The sequence below is a fragment of the Giraffa tippelskirchi genome, chromosome 2 (assembly GCF_054371585.1).
Source record: "Giraffa tippelskirchi isolate mGirTip1 chromosome 2, T2T-mGirTip1v1.2.pri, whole genome shotgun sequence".
Classification (NCBI taxonomy): Eukaryota; Metazoa; Chordata; class Mammalia; order Artiodactyla; family Giraffidae; genus Giraffa; species Giraffa tippelskirchi.
Window position 1 is genome coordinate 78565110 of NC_137276.1, and position 21569 is coordinate 78586678.

General features: G+C 41.4%; 2 protein-coding genes across 10 annotated transcripts in view; one reads left to right on the forward strand and one right to left on the reverse strand.

The window, feature by feature from the left end:
- ZNF248 (zinc finger protein 248) overlaps positions 1-21569 on the reverse strand; it is a 40533-nt gene that overhangs the window by 17342 nt on the left and 1622 nt on the right. For 2 of the 9 annotated variants that reach the window (XM_081569191.1, XM_081569187.1), the window contains exons 1-2: positions 6548-6652; positions 4653-4694 (exon numbers count right to left, since the gene is read on the reverse strand). The exons of 2 other annotated variants lie outside the window; for them this stretch is intronic. In XM_081569191.1, coding sequence (XP_081425317.1) covers positions 4653-4667 — 15 coding nt within the window. In that variant the 5' untranslated portion in view covers positions 4668-4694; positions 6548-6652. Of the gene's footprint in view, positions 1-4652; positions 4695-4783; positions 4930-5703; positions 6141-6547; positions 6653-7602; positions 7956-21569 lie in introns of those variants that run through there. 5 more of the 9 variants (XM_081569188.1, XM_081569190.1, XM_081569192.1 and 2 more) reach the window with 5 other exon arrangements.
- Positions 6264-21569, forward strand: part of LOC145538024 (zinc finger protein 33B-like) — an 88507-nt gene continuing 73201 nt past the window's right edge. Inside the window, exon 1 of the mRNA XM_081569289.1 lies at positions 6264-7695. The gene's annotated coding sequence lies outside the window, so the exon portion shown is untranslated. The remainder of the gene's footprint in view (positions 7696-21569) is intronic.

A 21569-nucleotide genomic window follows, 5' to 3' on the forward strand; every position in this document is an offset into this window, starting at 1 on the left:
CCACATCTCAATGGAACAGAATAGAGTCCAGGTACAGACCCACTGAAACACAGTCACCTGATGAAATAAAAAAAGGTATAAACGATATATAGTACTATGTAAGTTTTAGGTGTACAGCATAGTGATTCACAAGGTGCAAAGATTATATTCCACTTATAATGGTTATATAATATTGACTACAGTCCTGTGTTATACAGTATAACTTTATAGCTTATTTACTTTATACATAGCAGTTTGTACCTTTTAACCCCCTAACTACCATGCTCCTCCCCACTTCCCTCTCTCCACTGATAACCACTAGCTTGTTCTCCGTATCTGTGAGTCTGTTTTTTTGTTGTTGTATTCATCAGTTTGTTTTAGTCAACTGATTTTCGACAAAGCCCCAAAGGCATTTAAATTGAGAAAAGATAGTCTTTTAACAAATGATGCTTCAACAACTCTACACCTAATGCAAAATAAATGAACCTAGACACAGACCTTACACTTTATACAAATGTTAACAAAAATGAATCACAGACCTAGATATAAAGTGCAAAACTATTAAATTTCTAGAATACAGAAGATAGGAGATCTATGTGATCTTGGGTTTCATGAAAAGTTTTTGAATACAACAGAAAAATCACATTCCATTTTAAAAAAATACATGGATTGGCTTTCATTAAAAATATTTTACCCTGCAAAAGTCATTTCTAAGAAAATGAAAGGACAAGCCACAGACTGGAAGAAAATATTTGCAACATATATATCTAATAAAGAAGTTGCATTTAAAATATACAAAAGAATTCTGAAAACTTAATAGTAAGAAAATAAATTGCCTAATTGAAAAATGGACAAAAAATGTGAACAAACAGGTCAAGTAAAGACATACAGATAGTTCATAAATTTATGAACAAATGCTCAATATCATTTGTCATTGTTGTTGTTGTTTAGTCACTAAGTCGTGTCTAACTCTTTGTGACTCCATAGACTGTAGCCCATCAGCCTCCTTTGTCCGTGGGATTTCCCAGGCAAGAATACTGCAGTGGATTGCCATTTCCTTCTCCAGGGGATATTCCTTACTCAGGGATCAAACCCACATCTGCTGCATTGGCAGAGGGATTCTTTATCAGTGAGTCACCAGGGAAGCCCATTATGTGTATTAGGGAAATGTAAATTAAAACAAAAGTGAGATACGATAACATATTTATTAGAACTGTTAAATCTAAAACAATGACAACATCAATTTCAGGTCCAGATGCAGAACAAGAGGAATTCTCATTCATAGTTAGAAATATAAAATGATACAGCACTTTTGTAAAATAATTGGGCAGTTTCAACTTTGTACAAAGCTGAAGTCTTAACATATGATCAAATATTTTTAATTTTACACTCTAGCTATTTGAAAACATATATCTATGTAAAAACCTACATATGTTTCTAGCAGCTTAATTCATAATGACCAAAAACTAGAAGGAACCAAGAGTCCATAGGTTAGTAACTTTGAAATAACTTATATATGTATGCTGGAATTGAACAGTTAAGTAAATGAAATGAGGATGGTGGTGGCCAGACTTCTGGAATGTGAGTTATAGACAAGCAAGGGGACAAGGTCAGACTGTTTCAGGTTATAATGATTACAGCAGGAGACATTAGTGTGAACTAATACTTAGCTTAATATAAATACAGATAATTACATACTGAAATATTCATAGATAGGTGTTAGTATACATATATATTTTCTTGTTCAGTCAGCTGACAGGATCTATAAGGAATTACAAACCAATAGCATACTCAGCCCCCTAATCTTGGTTTTGAATACCATGCTCCAATAAAAGGAAGCAGAGAAAAAAAAAAAGGAGAAAAAAAAAAAAAAGGAAGCAGAGCTCTTCAGGGGAAAACGGCTTATTCTAGGGCAGGAAATATGAGCCTGGAATGTTGTCTAGCATCAGATAGTATAGAAGAAGTACTCAAACAAAAACACAGCAGTGGGGTTCGTTGAAAGTGCTCTATTTAATAACCAAGCTGGGACAAACAATTTGAGCAACAAAGTGAACAAGGTAGTACTGGACTATAATAAGTAAAAAAATAACTAGCCATGAGTTCATATTGATATTAAACACTGACTGAGTTAATAAAGAGAAAAATCTCCTGTGCAGAATGCCTAATAATTTATGTGGATACTCCACTGAGAAGGCGGTGTGGTATAATCTCCCAATTCCTTCCAAACAATATATTATGAAAACAGAGGGAAAAAACAGTAACTTTACAGTGGAGAAAGTTAATACTGCACAGCTTCAGGCTGGTGATCAACAGTGGTACATCATTTGTTGAAAAGTGAAAAGTCATGTGAGAGAATTTACCCCTGCTAAGACGTGACCAAATGACATTTTACCTCTGTGGTCTTTTTCCAAGAAAACAATTACCCCAATATAATCATAGGAAAAACAGTAGACAATTCCCATGTGAAGGACATTCTACAAAACACCTGATTCATACTCCTCAAAACTGACAAGGTCATCAAAAACAAGGAAAGTCTGAGAACTGTCACAGCCAAGAGGAGCCTAAGGAAACATGATGACTAAGTGATATGTGGTATCGTGAAGCAGAACACCTGCATGGGGAGGGGAGGGAAACCAGGAACAATTATCAAAAGACAAAAGATATACAAGAAAATAATATTCTGTAACTCATATGAAAGATAAGCATTAGTATCACTAATATGCAAAGAGCTAACCAGACACTGAAAAAAAGAAAAAAAAGCCAGAAACCTAAGAGTAAAATGGGTAAAAGATATGAACAGATCACAGAAACATAAAAACAAGACATCTTTTAGATATGTGAAAAAAATCTTCAACCTCACTCAGCGTTAGGATAATTACAGATGTAAACTACATAAAATACTAATTTTTACCTATCAGATGTCAAAATCCAAAAGTGAACCACATTATTTCTATGGGAGAAGCTGTGGAGAAAAAGCACTCTCATGCAATGCCTATGTAAATACAAAGTATCTATAATCCCACCAAACAGATCAAGTTTATCAATTGTAGTCAACCCTTTGGGAATTTATATATTCCCAAATATCACTTCTGGGATTTACCTGACAGAATAAATCTCATTTCTGGGAATGTATATGATAGAATAAACCTAATGTACAAAGTTATTCATTAAAACCTAGTTTGTAGCAGCAAAAGGTTGGAAATAGTTAATTACTAGTTTAATAAGGAGAAGGCAATGGCACCCCACTCCAGTACTCTTGCCTGGAAAATCCCATGGACGGAGGAGACTGGTAGGCTGCAGTCCATGGGGTCGCGAAGAGTCGGACACGATTGAGCGACTTCACTTTCACTTTTCCCTTTCATGCATTGGAGAAGGAAATGGCAACCCACTCCAGTGTTCTTGCCTGGAGAATCCCAGGGATGGGGGAGCCTGGTGGGCTGCCGTCTATGGGGTCGCACAGAGTCGGACACGACTGAAGCGACTTAGCAGCAGCAGTTTATAATAAACTATGGAACATTCAGAATTGAATTTCCATGTGATTATAACAAAGAAAGAAGTAATCCATGTTCTGTTATAGAAAGATTCCCTGGGTCAAGCTGAAAAAAGAAGTGAAAAGAGCAACCAAAAAAAGAAAGAAAGAATGGGAAACAGTGTTTAGACTCACTACCTAGTGTGGTTCTCTGAGCAGCAGAATCAGCTTCATCTGATTAGAAGTGCAGATTCCAAGGCCCCACCCAGATCTACTGAATCAAAATCTGCATTTTAAGACCTTGCTAGGTATGTAAAGGTGCATCTAAACTTAAGAAGCCCTAAGTACAATAGATTCCCTTTTAAATAAAAGATGAGGGCACATACTTTCTTTCAACTGAATAAAGAAACACTGGAAGGACAAACAAGAAACCAGAAATGATGTATACCTATAGCTGAGTGACAATACACTGCAGTTCATCTAGGACTGTCCCAATATATGCCAGTTGTCCCAGCATAATTATTAATAAAACCTCTCTCACTCTCAGTGAAAGTGACACAGTTTAGATGAGAAATAAATGTCACCCTACCTGGAGGAAGCCTAAGGTACAGAGAGGAAGGGATGTGAATTTTTACTTTCTCTGTATCACTTACATTTTTTAAAAACCATGTTAATATACTAACAATTTTAAAGCATTTTCAATTTTAAAGACAAAATTTGTCAGGAAAAATAGGTATACTGAGAAGGGTAGCTGTCTAAGAACAGACAAACAATGGATAAGCAATACACCCAGAGGTAAGCAATACTGGGGCAAAAGGCAAAGACAACTTCATGAGGCACAAAAGTTAGGAAAAGGGGAACTAGGAGTATAGCGTCATAGACAACAACAGAGGAGACTTTCAAAACAGACTATGCCTAATAGTATTAAATGCTGCAAAAGGGTCCAGTAAGACTAAGACAAAGACAAAAACTAGATTTGACTACGATTTGGTGGCTTTTTCCAGAAATGATTCAGGTGGAGAGGTATTGAAGGAGCAAGACTGCATGTATTAGGTTGAAATTTAAATGGAAATGCAGAAACAAAAGCCAGGACTATCTGCTACTGAAGCTAGAAACACAAATGAGCTGACACATGGTTTAATAAACCTTTAAAAACTTTAGAAAACTCATTTTAGATAAAGTGGGAATAAAAAAACAAACTCACCTGGGATTTGTTCATTTTTCACTCTTAGTGGAGGAGGGAGAGCTGAGGGAAAAAGAAGGAAGTAAGAACTTGGCTTGTCCTGTAGTTTCTGGATTCACCAGCCTACACAGCTCTACACATGAGACACTTACCTGCTCATGTGTAGCTCCCATTTATGTTGACCTTAGACCTGATACTTTTCACTGAGTGAATGTAAACATTTGCTTCTTACTGATTTATTACCATGTTTCCCTGGTGGCTCAGTCTGTAAAGAATGCCGGAGACCTGGGTTCAATCCCTGGGTTGGGAAGATTTGTTACCAATTTAGGTTTTGTGACACAGAAAAATTAAAAACATGGGAGGATGTTTAACACAGAACATTAAACTAAAGGATACACTAGGGATTCGTCAGAACTGAGGTTCTAGGGGGGTAAAAACACCTTATTGTTGTTGTTTAGTCACTAAGTCCTGTCTGACTCTCATCTGTTGACACCATTAATCCTATCAGATTGGATAACCAAAGAAACCTCTGAAAAAAGGGATGGAGTGTTTAAGGCAAGATTTATTTTTTAAAAAAGTTTGTTCTAAGCTGCTTACAATTTTCAAAAGGATCTTTTAATAAAAAACTAACTCTGACCTAACAAAATGACAAAATGGGCTGTGGCCCAGGAATCTGCAGACCTGACTTTCAATTGTGATTCTGTCACTAACAAACTGCATGATCTGAGCCGGTCATCTTCTCGGGCTCATTTCTTTTTGCCTCTTTCAATAAGAAACTGATAACCCAAAAAGGACCTGTCTGCACTACCATCCTGTGTGTGTGAGGCCAGGGGGAGCAGGAACCTCAGCATTTCTCTAGATGCCATCAACAATGGAACACTGCTTGAGGGCAGCTAACCTCAGGAAAGAGTGATAGAGAATTAGGAGAGGAAGAGGTGTTAGGGACGGATAATGACAGAATCTTAACTATGACTGGTGAGCCTTTCAACCCCAACCATGGCTTCACAAATCTCTAAAAGAGGTGACATTTCCGGTGTAGCCTGTGTGCCCACCCCGCTCATCTCCAGCTCACCTCTCTCCTTAAATTTGTCCCAGACCTTCCACCATCACACAGCCTTCGATGGCTTCAGGACACCGTGTCATGATTATATACAACAAATAACAAATGAAGATATAACAAATAATAACTTAGGATCTGAGTAATGTTAACAGAGCCAGAAAAAGGCTTTGGTGGCTAGGTGGTCCAGCCCTTTCCAATCCATGTCACAAAAGACTTAACTGAGGGGTCCAAGCTGCAGCCGCCTCTACAGAACAAATACAACAGCAGCTAACAAAACGTGGGCGCTCAAAACAACCCAAAGAGGCAAGCACTCTAGAGGTCTGCATTTTACAGATAAGAAAACCAAGTCTCTAGGCGGCAATTTGGTAGAGGAAATTCATTTATTTATGGGCCCTGCAGGAGACAATGGTCCTCTCCTACAGTCTCCCCGCTCCCCGAAAGCCCGGCGCAAGAGAAATGCATACGTCACTACGTGAAGTGCGCACACAGATGTCGGACAGGCGCATTCGCTCTTCCCCGCACCTCCAACCCGCCCCCCAACCCCGTGCGCCCAGCGCACACATCACGCACGCGCACTCCCCACCCGCGGCCACACGACAGCGCCGCCCGCTCCGCTGAGGGGCGGAACACCTGCAAACCGAGTGAGCCTGAGAGGTCGCGTTCCCACACGGGACTCCGGCCCCTTAAGGCAGAAGCGCCCCCGCCTGCCGTCCCTTCAGTTCTGCAGACGCTGCAGACTCCCGGGGTCTCGCAGTGTTCGCGGGGCTCCAACCCACCACCCGGCGCCGCTGCCTCGGCCGGCTCTCCCAGCCGCTCTGAGCCCGCTCGGCCCTCGCCCCCACCCTCCGGGGCTCACCCGCAGCTCCCTCGCCTGTGGACCTGGAGGCCAGGGATTGTTTCCCACGAGGGGCTGGAGGCCGCGGAAGGACGAGCCAGGAGGAGAAGGCGGGGATGCACATGCGCAGAGGGAGGGAGCGGCGCGGCGCGGCGCGGTGCGGTAGCGGCGACTGGAGCTTAGCTCCTGGTAGTTTGTGTTGGAACAGTGGCTCTACCGTTAGAAGCATGCCTCACTCCTTAGTTGCAAAAGTAAGCTAATAGTAGTACAGTACCTAACTGTTTTTATGCAGATTCAGGATGTTTGTCTTGTAAAAGCACTTAGGATGAGGTCTGGCACATAAATTGTTCAGTATGTTTCTTAAGATTATCTTCCCAAATGTACGCCATGCCCACTGTAGAAATCAGCTGGAGAGTTTCCACCTTATTGACTGAACTGAGAGATTACTATCTGTTATACTCACTCCTGCTACCTGAACCCGGGATTCTGTCCGTGTCCCATAGATGTACCTCAAAGTGTTAGGGGAAGCACACTGATTGAAACCGCCCACCCTGGCCAGGCACCATAGTAACTATTTGCATGAGTTGTTTTAGGACAGGAGTTCCTGGTAAGAAACACGGAACTGATAAACCTCCACCAACCGGAAGAGTTCGGGAAAGGTCAAAAGGAGACACCACATGTCCGACCACCTCCCAGAATCCTTCTCTATGGCATCCATCTTGGCTGAACAAGGCCTGTACCACCAGGAAGGACTCTGAGTTAGAATGATTTCGCTAAAGACATAGGAAACTAATCCCATCACCATAAAAACCGAGACTGTGAACCATGTGGCAGAGCTGTTCTCCTGGGTTCCCTTACCCTACTGCATTCCACCTGGCTGCCCTTTTCCAATAAAATCTCTTGCTTTGTCAGCACATGGGTCTCCTTAAACAATTCATTTCTGAGTATTAGACAAGAGCCCAGTTTCAGGCCCTGGAAGGAGTCCCCCTTCCTGCAACAAATGGCGACTCTGGCGGGGACTCTTCTTTGCTGAGACTGACATCCTGACCACTCAGGGTACTCAGGGGCCAGCTTACCTGCCAATGGACCAGACTCAGCAGCCGCAACTGGGACCCTTTTGTCCCTGGTCTCCTCCTGATGCAGACAACTGGCCAGAGTGCCCCGACTGGGTAAGGAACAAGAGCTTGACCTCTCTCCCCTGCCCTCTCTCTTTCCTCTCCTTAACCCTTCCTATCCTTCCCCTTTTTCCGAGTCCCCCGGTCCTGGACACAGGAATCTGGTTGAAGGGCCTCAGCCTGAGCTGAGGATTGGAGACTGATCACCTCCTCTTGGCAGAGAACTCGAATTCTGGTTCTGTTCTGGTCTGATTTATGGTAGGGCCGAGTTCCAGTCCTCCCTTCTCTGGAGTCCCAGGGTACAGTCCCATAATGCCTGGGTATCTGCAGGCGGCAGGAGACGTCTGTAAGGCCACCTCTTTCTCCCCCTCCCCCTACTCCTCCCCCTTCTTTCAACCTGGCTTCCTTATCTCCCTTTGAAATGTTTGAAGACCTGAGATATTTTCATTTACTCTGTTAGTACTTGGATCTGAAGTTCTGTGTCTTTATAGGAGATTTTCTGAGAGACTGTATTCTTGTATTTAAGGGAGTGTCTGATGAGGACTGCCAGGTCTATATGTGTGTTTTAACTCTGTGTTCTGTGTTGTGATTTTTGATGGCCACTTTGCTTTGTCTGGCCAACATTTGGTTTAGGCTTGCCGAGATTTTGTTAGAACTTGATTTTCTTTCCCTGTGCCTTGAGACCAGGGTGCTCAGGAACACTTAATCTAGACCATCTCTAACTCTTGAGACTGAGGGAAAATGGGGAAAAGCCTTAAAAAATTTTATTTATTCCAACTTTTTTATAAACTAGTGAAATTTATATTGTAATATCCAATTCCTGACTAAACTTAGAAAATGAAGCTAGATCTTGCATTGTGTCTGTCTGAATATGTTTTGGTATGTCTTTGTCCCTGGGTAATATTTTTGAGGTAAATTCGTAAATGAGCTCTATTTAATTGGCTTAAAGAAAGGTAAGCGCTTACAAATCAAATATTTCTAAACAGTAAATTCCAGGTTCATGTGAACTGGTAAATATTCAGCATTAAATACCTGATATTAGTGTTTGTTTGTTGACCTATCTAATAGAGACATGTCTTAGAATAATCAACATTAAGTAAAATATTTTCATTGTACCTAGGTTTAATATAAGTTAAATATTATCATATCTGTTACAAGTTTGTCAACAAGGACATTACCTCGAGTGAAGAAACTTCTAAAAAAATATGTAAATGAGATATGAGCTTTTAGATAAACTCTATTAAGAATAATTATTCTTTAGAAATATCTGTCTAAAATAGTCTCTCCAGATGGGCATAACTTGAATTTCTAAGGGTTGTGCTAAACAAAGTGTTGAAAACCTATTGAATAGTTAGGTCATTTCCAAATAAAATAAGATTTTGAAACATTTACTACTAAAGACTAATTTCCTTTTACAGAGAAACAAAGAGATTTGAGACTATAAATGAATAATGTTTGGTGTCATCCTAAAATGTTCTAAGAAAGCAAGGGTTTTAGAAATTATCGCTGGTATTTATGCTCACCAATCAATAAAATGCTAATGTAAAAATTAGTTCTTGGTTGCTAAAGGAAAGTCGGAAGTGTGTTTTCGGTTAAAAAAGAAAGGTGAAAAAATATGAAAAAATACTAAAAAGAGTTATGCATGATCAAGATTTTCTAAAATGGGATTACAGTTCATTAGATAAATGAATTTTGTCAGGAATGACACAGCCATGAAAAAACTGCTTAAAGCCAACTAGTTCCAAGATGGCAGAGCTGACTTTCACTAGACCTTGAGCCTTGATATTTACGCCCATTGTGACTTATCAACAAGCTAAATGATACACCCATCAACGTTCACTAAATCTGACCAGAAGTTCTAAACCTTTTAATCTTTTCGATAAAACTTCCTAAATCGAATTCTTTTGAAGTTCTTTTGACCTCTAGCTAACTTTGGTGTGCTTCAGAGGGCCCCTGAAACATCCCAAAGAGATATTAAACTGTGTTTATTTGATTGGTTAAATTACATGAAAAAGATTATCAAATGAGTAATAAATGCACTCATGTTATAATGTATGGTAAAATTACTAATACAGATATCCTAGAAATTATATGGAGTTCTTAACATTCTGATAATATGTTCTGGTATTCTAATGGAAAACCTGATGACTTCACAAAAGTTAACAAAAGGACTGAATGAACCATCAAATATGCTTATAACTTTTATGGTTTCTATTTGAAAAATTACAGGTTTGAATCTTATGTTTTCTGGGAGTAGGGAAAACCTTCCTCTCAAACTAATTATGACAATAATTTGGTAAAATTATACATCATAAACAAAACAATTATATTTTCTCTCTGACTCCTCCAAAAATTTGAAACTCTTAGGTTTCCAGTAAGTTTATCAAATGAGTTAGGAAGGTTATCTCACTAACAGGTACAAAAATCGCAAGAAATTTTTGAGACCTTAAAAAGGGAAGAATTCACCTAGATTTGTTAGGCAAAATCTGTGATAAGCCTTTGGTGTGAGTTTCCCAGCCCTGTTTTATTTTAACAGTTCAGTCTGAGACTATAAATGTTTCAACAAAATAAAGTCTATGATCAATCATGGTTATATAAATCATCAGACCAAAATTAGTGGGAACAGACTATTTTACAAACAAACTAGCCTTAATTTGGTTATATTTGATAAAAATGAGGGTAATTTTAGGGGAAAAAAGATGTTTCAATAAATGTTAAATCCCAGTTTGTTAATGGAAGTCTGCATGTACTAAGACTCATTTCTTAGATAGTTCTTTGCTGTTATGTGATATTAATGTAAAATTGAATTGAATTCTTAAAAATCACCCTAAGTTTGTTTCTGAAGCTTATCTCAGTAATCTATCTTTGGATGAAGATGAGATGCCTCATGACCTACAACCAGGACTAGAAAAAGACATAATTTAAGGGACTGTCTCCAACCTGGATGGAAGGACTTTTTTATCAGGTACTTTTAACTAGCACATGCACAATAAAACTAAAGGGAAATTAACTCTTAGATTAATTCCCACTTCCCAAGTCCCCTACACTAGATTGGTCTATAGAGAAAACAGCTGACCTGATCTCACCTTAAAATGATGCTCAAACAGGAGAAACTATACTACACCAGGATGAGAAGATGATGACATCAGAGGTAGACAGCTTGCCCAAGATGCTGGACCTGATTCGTATGATCATTTATAATGTTTTCTTGACTTTTTAGACCTTTGCATATAAATCGAATGCTTTTCTATCATAGGCTTGATCCTATGCTAGTTTTAGAAATCAATCCAATTGTTGGGTTTGTGCCCAATTACCTGTGTCTAGTTCTGGGTTACCTTGGTCAGTTTTTCTACTACAAGGATCTAACTGGTTGGCCCTGAAAAAACTTACTTAAAAAAAAAATTATAGTCATATTCAGATCACTGTGATATTACTAGATGAGATCCCCTCACCGGGCCAATTAATAATGCCTGCTCCGACTCTGGCTATAAATTTGAGCTTTCTTCTATTACTCAAGCTCAATCAGAACAACAAGCAAAGTTTCAGCAAAAGAGAAAAAAATCTCCCACAATTATGGGATGGATTTATATAGATAACACCAGGCTATAGTAATTTAGGTTTAAAGTCTCCTCTATTTTGGAAACAATTAAATCATACTAAGGATAATCTGTCTAGTAACACTAGAAAACTGGGCTATGTGCCTTATAGACAGTGCCAATATATAATTTCCCTAAAAGATAAAGATTCTACAGAGTAGACTAAGTCAGATGACCTGGGATATACTGGGCTACATCTAATGAAAGCTCTTAAGTCGTACTTGTGACTTTACTAATACTGCTGGCTATGTTATTTGTATTTCACCTGTTTTACAAAATTGCTATTTTTTACACTGCCAAATGTGTGACTGAGGCCTCTGATAAAATAATACATAGTTCCATATGAGATCGATGATGGTAACAGTGTAACTCTAGATATGGGAAGAGGCAACAAGAGAAAGTGTTTTCCTGGACCAAGAGACTAGTAAGACAGGTGGTCCAGAAAATTTGAGATACTGTTGTATGGCCTAGTCCAGTAACAGCACATTGAGTGGCCTGTCAACAAAATCTTTGCCAAACCTGAGAATGGACATTCTCAGCACCATGGTATAAAATGGTCATGAAATGCCCCCCTCAGGATCATGGTCAAGTTTATGAGCGAAAAGGGGCTCTGCCAACTGAAAACTGACATTTGCCATCTACGTCCACAAAGATTAAATCATGGCCACTGCAACTGCTGACCTTCAGCTCCCCTAAAAGGAGTTAAGGGTGAAAATAAAAAATGAGACACTCTGTGCTCTGGGAAGAACTGGCAGAACAGGCCTTCAGATAGTTAAATCTTTTCAAGAAAAGATTTTATGAGTCCTAATCCTTGCATCTTCTCATACCTAGAGAAACTCTGATGTCATTAATTGTGACATCCGCTTTGGCTATTAAAGATTTTACAATTAAAATTCAAAATAGAGTAGCTATGGGTCAGACATCTTGAAAAATAACTAGGTAATGCTATGGGTGTACTTTCAGATTAGACCTTGTATTGCTAAACACTTGAGTTCTCTGAGTTGTGTCAAGCTTGGATACCACCATTCTCAAAACAATGTCTGCTGGAAGCTAGTAACTGCAACCTTACTTTTTATAAAACTAGACAACTGGCTACCTGGCTACAAATCTCCCTAAAGTGCCAGGTCCAGGCTGGGTTTCAAGCCTATTCTTCTAAAAAAAAATGAGATTTATTTTGTCTATTAAAATTCCAGTTATCACTCCTCCAACTACTTCTAATTGAGTATGTTACACCAAAATGACAGACCAAGAGATTGAGATTTTAATCATATAAGACTCAGATTTAGAACTTAAAACTCAAAAATACTTCCAATTCGGTGTCTATTCTCCAAGCTGAGGCAGTCCTATGCCCCATTTTGACAAAAAGTTATCACAATCATAGTTGCCTAGTTCCCTAAATTAAACAGAACTCTGTGGAGCTCTGGAGTACAAATCTGTTCTGTGTTCTCCACTTCTTGTCTGTAGGATATAGGCTTCATTCAGCCTCCTTGACCTTCCCTGAGTTCCAAAGGGTAGATTCAAACAATTGTTAATCAAGGAAGGGAGGGGATACAGAAACAGAGGGGAAACAATCAAAGGTTGGTACAGCCTCCAGACAGGGTCCTGGTTCCTACTCAAAGAAATATGCATAACAATGTCTTTGGGTACTTCTACAAAACTGGAGCCCCGACCCAGGTGGAGGATGGTAACTTCAGACTAAACACAAAATTCCTGGAGCACAGCTCTGTTGCCTCACCACCAACCAATCAAAAAAAAAAGAGTCACAAACCCTGCAGCCCTCACCCCAAATGCTGCCTCCTGTTTCTGGGGACCAGTGATGACCATCCTGTTAGGTCTCCTATTTGACCCCTATTTCACCTCTGAGAGGAGCCCACAGTTTCATACTAAATTGCTGTTATTACAAGGGTGAATCCTTTTTTCAGGAAAAAATACCTTGACTTAGATCAGGTAGAGAGAGACTTCTGCTCTGCTAGACAGGCTTACGCCCATGCACAGCAGAAAAAAGTTACAAAAAAAAGAGACCTCCGCCCCAATTCCCCAAAAATGTCTTGAGTATGAAATCTCTCGGGAGTTGTTAGGGAAAGCACACTGATTGAAACCGCCCACCCTGGCCAGGCACCATAGTAACTATTTGCATGAGTTGTTTTAGGACAGGAGGTCCTGGTGAGGAACATGAAACTAATACGCCTCCACCAACCAGAAGAGTTCGGGAAAGGTCAAAAGGAGACACCACATGTCCGACCACCTCCCAGAATCCTTCTCTCTGGCATCCATCTTGGCTGAACAAGGCATGCACTACCAGAAAGGACTCGGAGTGAGAATGATTGGCTAAAGACAACCCGGAAACTAACCCTATCACCATAAAAATGGAGACTGTGAGCCATGTGGCAGAGCTGTTCTCCTGGGTTCCCATAGCCTACTACTCTCCACCCGGGTGCCCTTTCCCAATAATATCTCTTGCTTTGTCACCACATGTGTCTCCTCGAACAATTCATTTCTAAGTGTTAGACAAGAGCCCATTTCAGGCCCTGGACCTGCAACAAAGATAGTGTGCATTTTTGACTAGACAGATCAAGAAAAGTGGTACATGAATTTTATTTATGAATATGAACAGATGTTATTTTAGTTTTGATAAACATCTACTAGCAGTTTAGACAGCAAATTTATGTAAACTAAAATGATACCTGTGAGCAGCATAGTTGTTCTCTGGAATGAGGAAAAAAGCGACCTAGCAGTTCAGTATTAATAAAAATTGTTCATATATGTGAAACTCTTCATACATCAAGCTTAAGGAAGAAAGCACTTTCTCATCTCTCCAAACCAACTATGTTTTCCCTGGAACCGAATATATATTCTTTTATGTGGGCATTCTCATGACTTTTTTTTTTTTTTACGGGTTAGTATCTTTGATATGTAACGAGCTCATACAAATCTATCAAACCCTAGTAGGTAAGAGCAGAGGACACGACAACACACAAAAGAAATAAAACTGTTTAACGTGAAAAGATGTTCTAGTTTGCCAGAAATTAAAAAAAAAGAAATGCAAACTAAAATATAATGCTATTTTCCCATGACCAGATTAGCAAATATTTAACCAGGTGAAAACACTCAGTGCTGGCAAGATCTCATGACGTTTTTAACATAGTATAATCATATGAGCCTGTTAGTTTATGATGAACTTTTCATAAAAGAATATGTAGTTAACTCTTTCTGGTCAACATCATTTAAAATTTTTTAATAACTTTAAGTTGCTCGGATTGGTCCCATGTACTCTTCACCCAGTTTCCCTTAATTGTTAACATTTTGCAAAACCGTGGTACATTTAGCAAAACTAAGAAAGTGATATGGGTACAATTCTAATGAAACTACAGAGTTTATTCGTTTTTCCATTAATACCCTTTTTACTGATTCAGGATTCAATCCAGGATACCACAGTATGTTTAGTCATCACATCTGTTTGGTCTCATCCAATCTATAATAGTTTCTTGGTCTTTCTTTGTCTTTTATTACCTTCAGATGTTTGAAGACTAGTGGTCACATATTTTGAAGAGTGTCCCTGAATTTAAGTTTGTCTGATATTTTCTCCTGATTGGACTAAGGTTTTAAATTTTTAGAAATATCACAGAGAGGATGTGTTCTTCCTATGTATGAGGGGACACATGATTATCAACATAACTTATATTAGCCTTGGTTACTTCGTTAAGGTCGTGTCTGACAAGTTTCTCCACTATCTTTAGGATTTTTCCCTTTCCAATCTGTGCTTAGAAGTCCAGTGTAGACACTGGTTATGAAGTCCAGTGCACTCAGTGGGGGCAGAAATAAGCTGCATCTCAAATTTAGGGTGATATTTTTAAACTGCCACATTTAGTAGTAAATTTGGGTTGAGAAACTTTGAGGTTATCCGAATATACTCTTCCTACTTAAGAGTTTTGGCCACTAATTTTACCTTTCATTGGTGGATCTTGCATGCAACAGTTATTACTGTGGTATTCCAATTGGTGATTTAATATTTCACCTCTTCTTTATTAATTAGAAATCTTCTGTAAGGGAAGATTTTCATTCCCCAAATTTATTTATAACATCATTTATTTATATCAGTATGAATATTTGTTTTATTCTCAACTGTCAGGGGAGTGTGTAATTTCCTTGGTTCTGTCTCAATGCAGCAAAGATTTGAAATAGTGGATCAGTGTTACAGCTTTGTTACAGCTCACTTTTATTTGAAGAGCAAAGGATAGTACATCCTGGAGGTGTGAAGACAGGCTGACCCAAAAAGGAGAGAGGCTCAATCTTGGCTCCTCTTTTTATATGTTTTTTCTCCTCCCCCTGAGCCTGTCCTATGTAAATTGAGCTAGCCAGGAGGGCTCTTTGTTTCACCTGTGGTACTCACTCTGGTCCTCAGATTTTCTTTTGTTCCATTTTCACGAGCTTTTTCCTTTCTTTGTCTTTTAGACACTGCCACTTTGGACTCTTTTTTCCTATTCTAACTACCTAACATTCCCCCCTCAAGAGATGGGAGGCCCAATTCTTTGGGAATAGGGGCGTCGAGGTCTCTCTGGCTACTTCCTGCTGAGCTGGGATGATGAGGGGCATTGGGCCTCCCTCTCTTGCTAGTGTCAAGCCTCAGAGTCCTTATAGCAGTGTCCATCTAAGGGTGAGTGATATTTCCTGTTGTTGGGTAGTTTTCTGTATCCTTGTTGAACTGGCATTGCATGTTGTAGCTTGTTGACCTGGGCAGACAAAATGGGTTAGACAATTGCTAATACATGGAGCAATCATAAGCAGCATTAATACGGTGATAACATGGGTTAGTAGGGGCATTAGCCAACTCCAAATTCCCCTTCGCCGGGAGAAGGATCCCCCAAAGAGAGATTGTAGCCACCCTGAGGACTCTCCAGCTAGTTCTCTGAGATCCCATAGGATCTGAATGTTTTTCTTGAGGACTGTGAGACTTTTTTTTAACTTGGCTGGAGGTATATACCCAGCAACAACACGTCTCATTCAAGATGGCTCAAGTCCCTCCTTGTTCAGGGGTCAGGAAATCTATCTCCTGTCTATTTTGGAGTAAACCTCTGCCAAGCTATATTGGCTCTTTAGAGCTGTCCTGAGAAATCTTATTCCTGGAAACTTAAATTGAGGATGTTCATTAGAATGACACTCATTTGTAGTCCTGAATAGGTATCTGAGCTCTCCCAGGGGCTCACAGGTGTACTGAGTGCCCTCTTCTGTTTTCTTCCATGGCTTGACTCGTGAGTAGTGAATCCAAGAGTTGTGCCCTGGTACCTTGTGTGCTGTGGCGGTAGAAAGTATTACAGGGTAGGGGCCCTTCCATGTGGGCTGGAGTTCAGCCTTTGGGGACCCATCTTTCCAGACTTTAATTAGGACTTGAGTCCCTAGAGCATATAGTGGTGGCTCTTTAGAATCTTTTGGGTCCTGGTTGACACCCCACAAAGGTGTTTCTTGTTGGAATTGCCCAGTGGCCATGGTGTAAGACCAGAGGGTCTGAGCCTCTGGATCTAAGAAGAGGTGATTGATATAAACAAAATGTCTCCCATATAGCATCCCATAAGGACTAAGACCAACCTGTTCCTTAGGGGCAATATGGGTGTGGAGGAGAGCTATGAGTAAAGCCTCCTTCCATCCAAGGGAAGTCTCCTGGGTTATCTTTGTTATCGATGATTTTAAGAATTGGTTGGCTGTTTCTACTTTTCCCGAAGACTGAGGCCTCCAGGCACAATGGAGGTAATAAGTAATGCCCAATGCTTTAGAGACCCCTTGGGTGACCTTAGAAGTAAATGATGTCCCATTGTCACTTTGTAATTCCCTGGGCAGACCAAATCTCGGAATGATTTCACGGAGCAGTTTTTTTTACCACCTCCTCAGCCTTCTCAGTCCAGGTGGGAAAACCTTCAATCCACCCTGTGAATGTGTCTATCATGACTAGTAGGCATTTATACTCTTGAGAAACTGGCATCTGGGTGAAGTCCATCTGCCAGTCCTCTCCTGGGTAGGTCCCACGTCATTGGACAGGCTGGGCCAGCTGGGGTCTTCGAGCCCCTTGGGGATTGTTTAATTGGCAAGTGGGACAAGAGGAGACCACTTGACTTATAGTCATTTGGAGGCCTGTCCCTCTGAAGGACCTTTCTAGTAATCTTTGGAGGGCCTTCTCCCCTAAATGAGTGGTGGCATGTAAGGAGTTAACCAACTTCTACTGGAGGTTCCCAGGCAGAAAAAAGAGTCAAGGAGTCCCTCCTTTTGGAACCACCCCATATGGTTTTCTTGAAAGCCCTCACTCTTAGCTTTAAGAGTCTCACCTTCAGTATGAAGGAGTTTCTGGCAAATTAGTCTGTGGAACTAAGGTGGCCACCCCTATTAGGTCATTGTTTTGTAATGCTGCTCTCTTAGTTGCCTGATCAGCTGCTTGGTCCCTTGTGCCACTTCCATGCTCCCTTTTTGGTGTCCTCTGCAATGGGAGACTGAAATCTCAGCGGGCAGATGGACTGCCTCCAAGAGCCTAAGGATTTGATCACCATACTTGATTCAGGACCCTGGGGTGGTCAAGTGGCCTCTTTCTTTCCAAATAGCAGCATGTGCATGTAGCACCAGAAAGGCATACTTGGAGTCAGTGTAAGTGGCTACTCTTTTTCTTTTTCTTAGCTCTAAAGCTCAAATCAGGGCTATGAGCTGAGCCAATTGGGCTGAAGTACGGGTGGCAAAGGTTTAGCCTCTATGGTCTCAAAATTGGAGACTACTGCCTATCTGGCTCTTCTTTTTCCATCCAAGACAAAGCTGCTTCCATCAGTGTGCCAGATTTGCTCAGGATTGGTCAGAAGATCTTCTGACAATCTCTCTCGGGGTTTTGAACAATGGTCCTAAGTTTCTAGGCAAGAGTGAAAGGGGAGAGAGCCCTTGCGGGTAGACAGGAGGATAGCTGAGTGAAGAACCTCACAACAGGATATAGTCAGGACTGGATTTTTCCATCAGCACTACTTGATATCTGAGGATCCTTTGATGGGCGTCTCCCATTCAGGAGTTGTTTCATTTGGTAGCTAGTAAAAATAGTTAGTTGGCCCCCAAGAGAGAGTTTTAAAGCATCTTCTATCAGGACTGCAATAGCTGCAAGATTTCAAAAGCAGAGAAAGATCACTTCCCAATAAGGGAGTAGGATACTCAGGGACCACCAGAAACTGGTGGGAAAATATTTGTCCATCCAAGCAACAAAGAAGTGCTTGGGTAAGTCTTTTTGTAATAGTTGTTCCTGTAGCGCCCAAAATGATACAGGTTTGGGAGGAGAAGGCTCCAGAGTAGGAGGTCAGGACAGAGTAGGTAGTCCCTGTGTCAACCAAGAAATTCTCTGACCTACCTGCCACATCTTGCTGCACCCTTGGCTCCAGCCCCATTATGGTTATCTGTGACAGGTGGGCTGGCTGGAGTGGGTCACTTCAGTCCTGTCAAACAACCATCATGAGGGAAAACTTGGCACTTAATCTTGAGGCTCTTGCATCCCGAGGGCAGTGCACTGCTCAGTGTCCCAATTGATGGCATTTGTAGCAAGCCATTTTAGGAGACTCGCCATAGTTTGGACACTCTTTGGTCCAAGGTCCCGCCTGTATACAGATTAGGCATTTACCTCATGTCTTGTCAAGGGCAAGGACTTAGTGTCTTGTCAAGGACAAAGTCTTCAAGGACTTGGGGTTTGCCATAGGGCTTCCCAGGAGGGCAGCCAGCATGGGCCTGCCTTGTCTCTTTCCTTTTCTCCCTTTCCTGGGCCTTGGCCTCCCTCTCCTGTTCTGTTACGAAAGGTATTAGTGGCTGTCTGGACCATCTCATCTAAAGAGGCAGCAGGGCCCTTCTGCTGTAGCTGTTGTAACTTTATCCTGATGTCTGATGCACCTTGGAGCAGGAATTTGTCCTTTAAAATCACCTGTCCCTCATAAGAGTCTAAGTCCAGCTTGGTAAACTTTTGGAGGGCCTCTTTTAGATTTTCCAGAAAGGAAATGTTGTTTTTGCTGGACTCCTGAGTTATTGCTGAGACCAGGTACATTCCCACAACTAATAGGCTTCCTTGTATTTCCATGGGTGGACTTCCTTAGGAGTGAGTTTTTCTGAAGCTTATCCTATCCAGTACTATCGCAACCTGAGAGCCAGGCATCCTCGAGTCAGGTACAGATCCCCAGGCAGGTTGAGGCATGATCGCCTCCTGGAGATCAAATCCCTGGGCAGGTCGAGGCATGTAGACTTCCTGGGACCCTTGGACTGGCGGATCCCTGAGTAGGTTGAGGCATGACAACCTCCCGAGGACCTGGTCCCTAGGCAGGTCGACCTCCTGGGACTCCTGGACTGGCGGATCCCTGAGCAAGTTGAGGTGTGAAAACCTCCCAGGGACCAGAAATCACTAGGCATGTCGATGCAGGTTGACCTCCTGGGACCCTGGGCTGGTGGATCTCTGAGCAGGCTGAGGCGTGACAACCTCCCAGGGACCAGATTAGGCAGGTCGAGGCAGGTCGACCTCCTGGGATCCCAGGCTGGAGTTGGGCATCCCCAAGGTCTCCAGCGTGACTAGTGCTGGGTAGGATTAAGGGGTTGTAATCTTAACTCATTGCCAGTTTCTCCACCACAGATAGGAATAGGTACTATGATGTAAAGCAATCCAAGCCTGTGGCCTGAGACTGGGAACGTGGCAAAATAGCCATAAGCCTTACCCTCTTATTACTCTGAGAGAGTATAATTTCCTCACTGATTTCCTCCTCTAGTCCTCTGTAAGAGCAGTTTAGGGTGTTTCCGATGGTAAACATTTCATTGTCGTAGACCCACTTTAGGTAATAACAGAAGTAATGACAAAGGAGTGGGTTATCTGGTCCTGTTAGGGGCGTTAAGAATATTTTAATAATAAGCTTGGTGGAGCGATGTTGCCTACAAGGGGGCAGGGTCCTGGCTGTAGGAGTTAGTAAGTGGCTTAAGGATAAATTGATAGTAGGCAACAGACCAGATGTTCCATAAAAGTGGAGTGGAGATTTGATCCGGGGGTATATTTGTAACTTTAGGAGAAGGGTGGTAAGGGTTTGGGCCCAAACAGCCTGCAGGGCTAACTCCCAAAGTGACAAACATTGTCCCAGGAAGCCCAATTGCCCTTGAAGGGATGCCAGCAACAGATGGACTTATGGCAGATATTGTGTGCCTGTCACCCACCACTGAGAGGCGCTGTTGTCACACTTGTTGTAGGAAACATGGAGGATGAAGACCTGAATCTCTAGAGGGATTGGATATTATACAATATTTCCCTCCCAAGGGCCAGCTGTTTTCTGGTTGTCCTGCCAGAAGATTATAGTCGCAATATTGTGGGCCCAGATGGGCCTCACGAAAAGAGCATGACACAGGACTGAAGGGGGCACAGTGCAACTTTTGAAAGAATAACATAGCCCAAGGACATAGCATAACATGGTTAAAATCAAATGGGTCCAAGATAGCAGACAAGTCAAATTTAACTAAACCTTGATCCTCAATCTGCAAGCTAAATAACATACCCAGAGGCAGCAGGACAGTTCTAAGGCACTATCAAAAGACCAAGGACTGAGTGGTTCCCCAATTGTTGGAATGATCCTCTTACTCATTAGCATATGAAATCACCCAGCTCACAAAAACTAACCACACATTTCATGGCTGCCACACTCACTGTCTGTGATGGCACACACTCTGTGCTTCTCTCTGAATCCAAACAAATCTACCTCTTACCTATCGCTGTGTCTCTCACTGAATTCTTTTTGCAATGAAATATCAAGAACCTGAGCTTCGTTAGGTCCTGAAACCAGGCACCGTGGGCTTTGGCCTTGCTCAAGTCCCGGTAGAACCCAACTGAGTGACTAAGCATAGCACAGAGTACCTGCTACGTGGGTTTGAGTCCCAATCTTAGGTGAACAGTTTCAAACACAACTTTCAGAAATGGAAAGATGATGACCTGCTCAATACTTTGTACTCAAGTCCCGGTAGAACCCAACTGAGTGACTAAGCATAGCACAGAGTACCTGCCACGTGGGTTTGAGTCCCAATCTTAGGTGAACAGTTTCAAACACAACTTTCAGAAATGGAAAGATGATGACCTGCTCAATACTTTGTACACAGTGGCATAGATGGAGAGAGGAGCTGAAGGATGGGAGGAAAAAGCAGTGGGAAAAACGTGCCAAGGAACCCCTTTCAAAACTTGCTGGAAAATCTGCTAAATACCTGACCTGTGCACACAATTTTCATTGGCCTGATCCTTGGCACAAAGGAGATTAAGGACAGGAGAACCCTCACCCGCTTGGGCAACAGCTACTAGGGTGCAGCAGGCAGTGG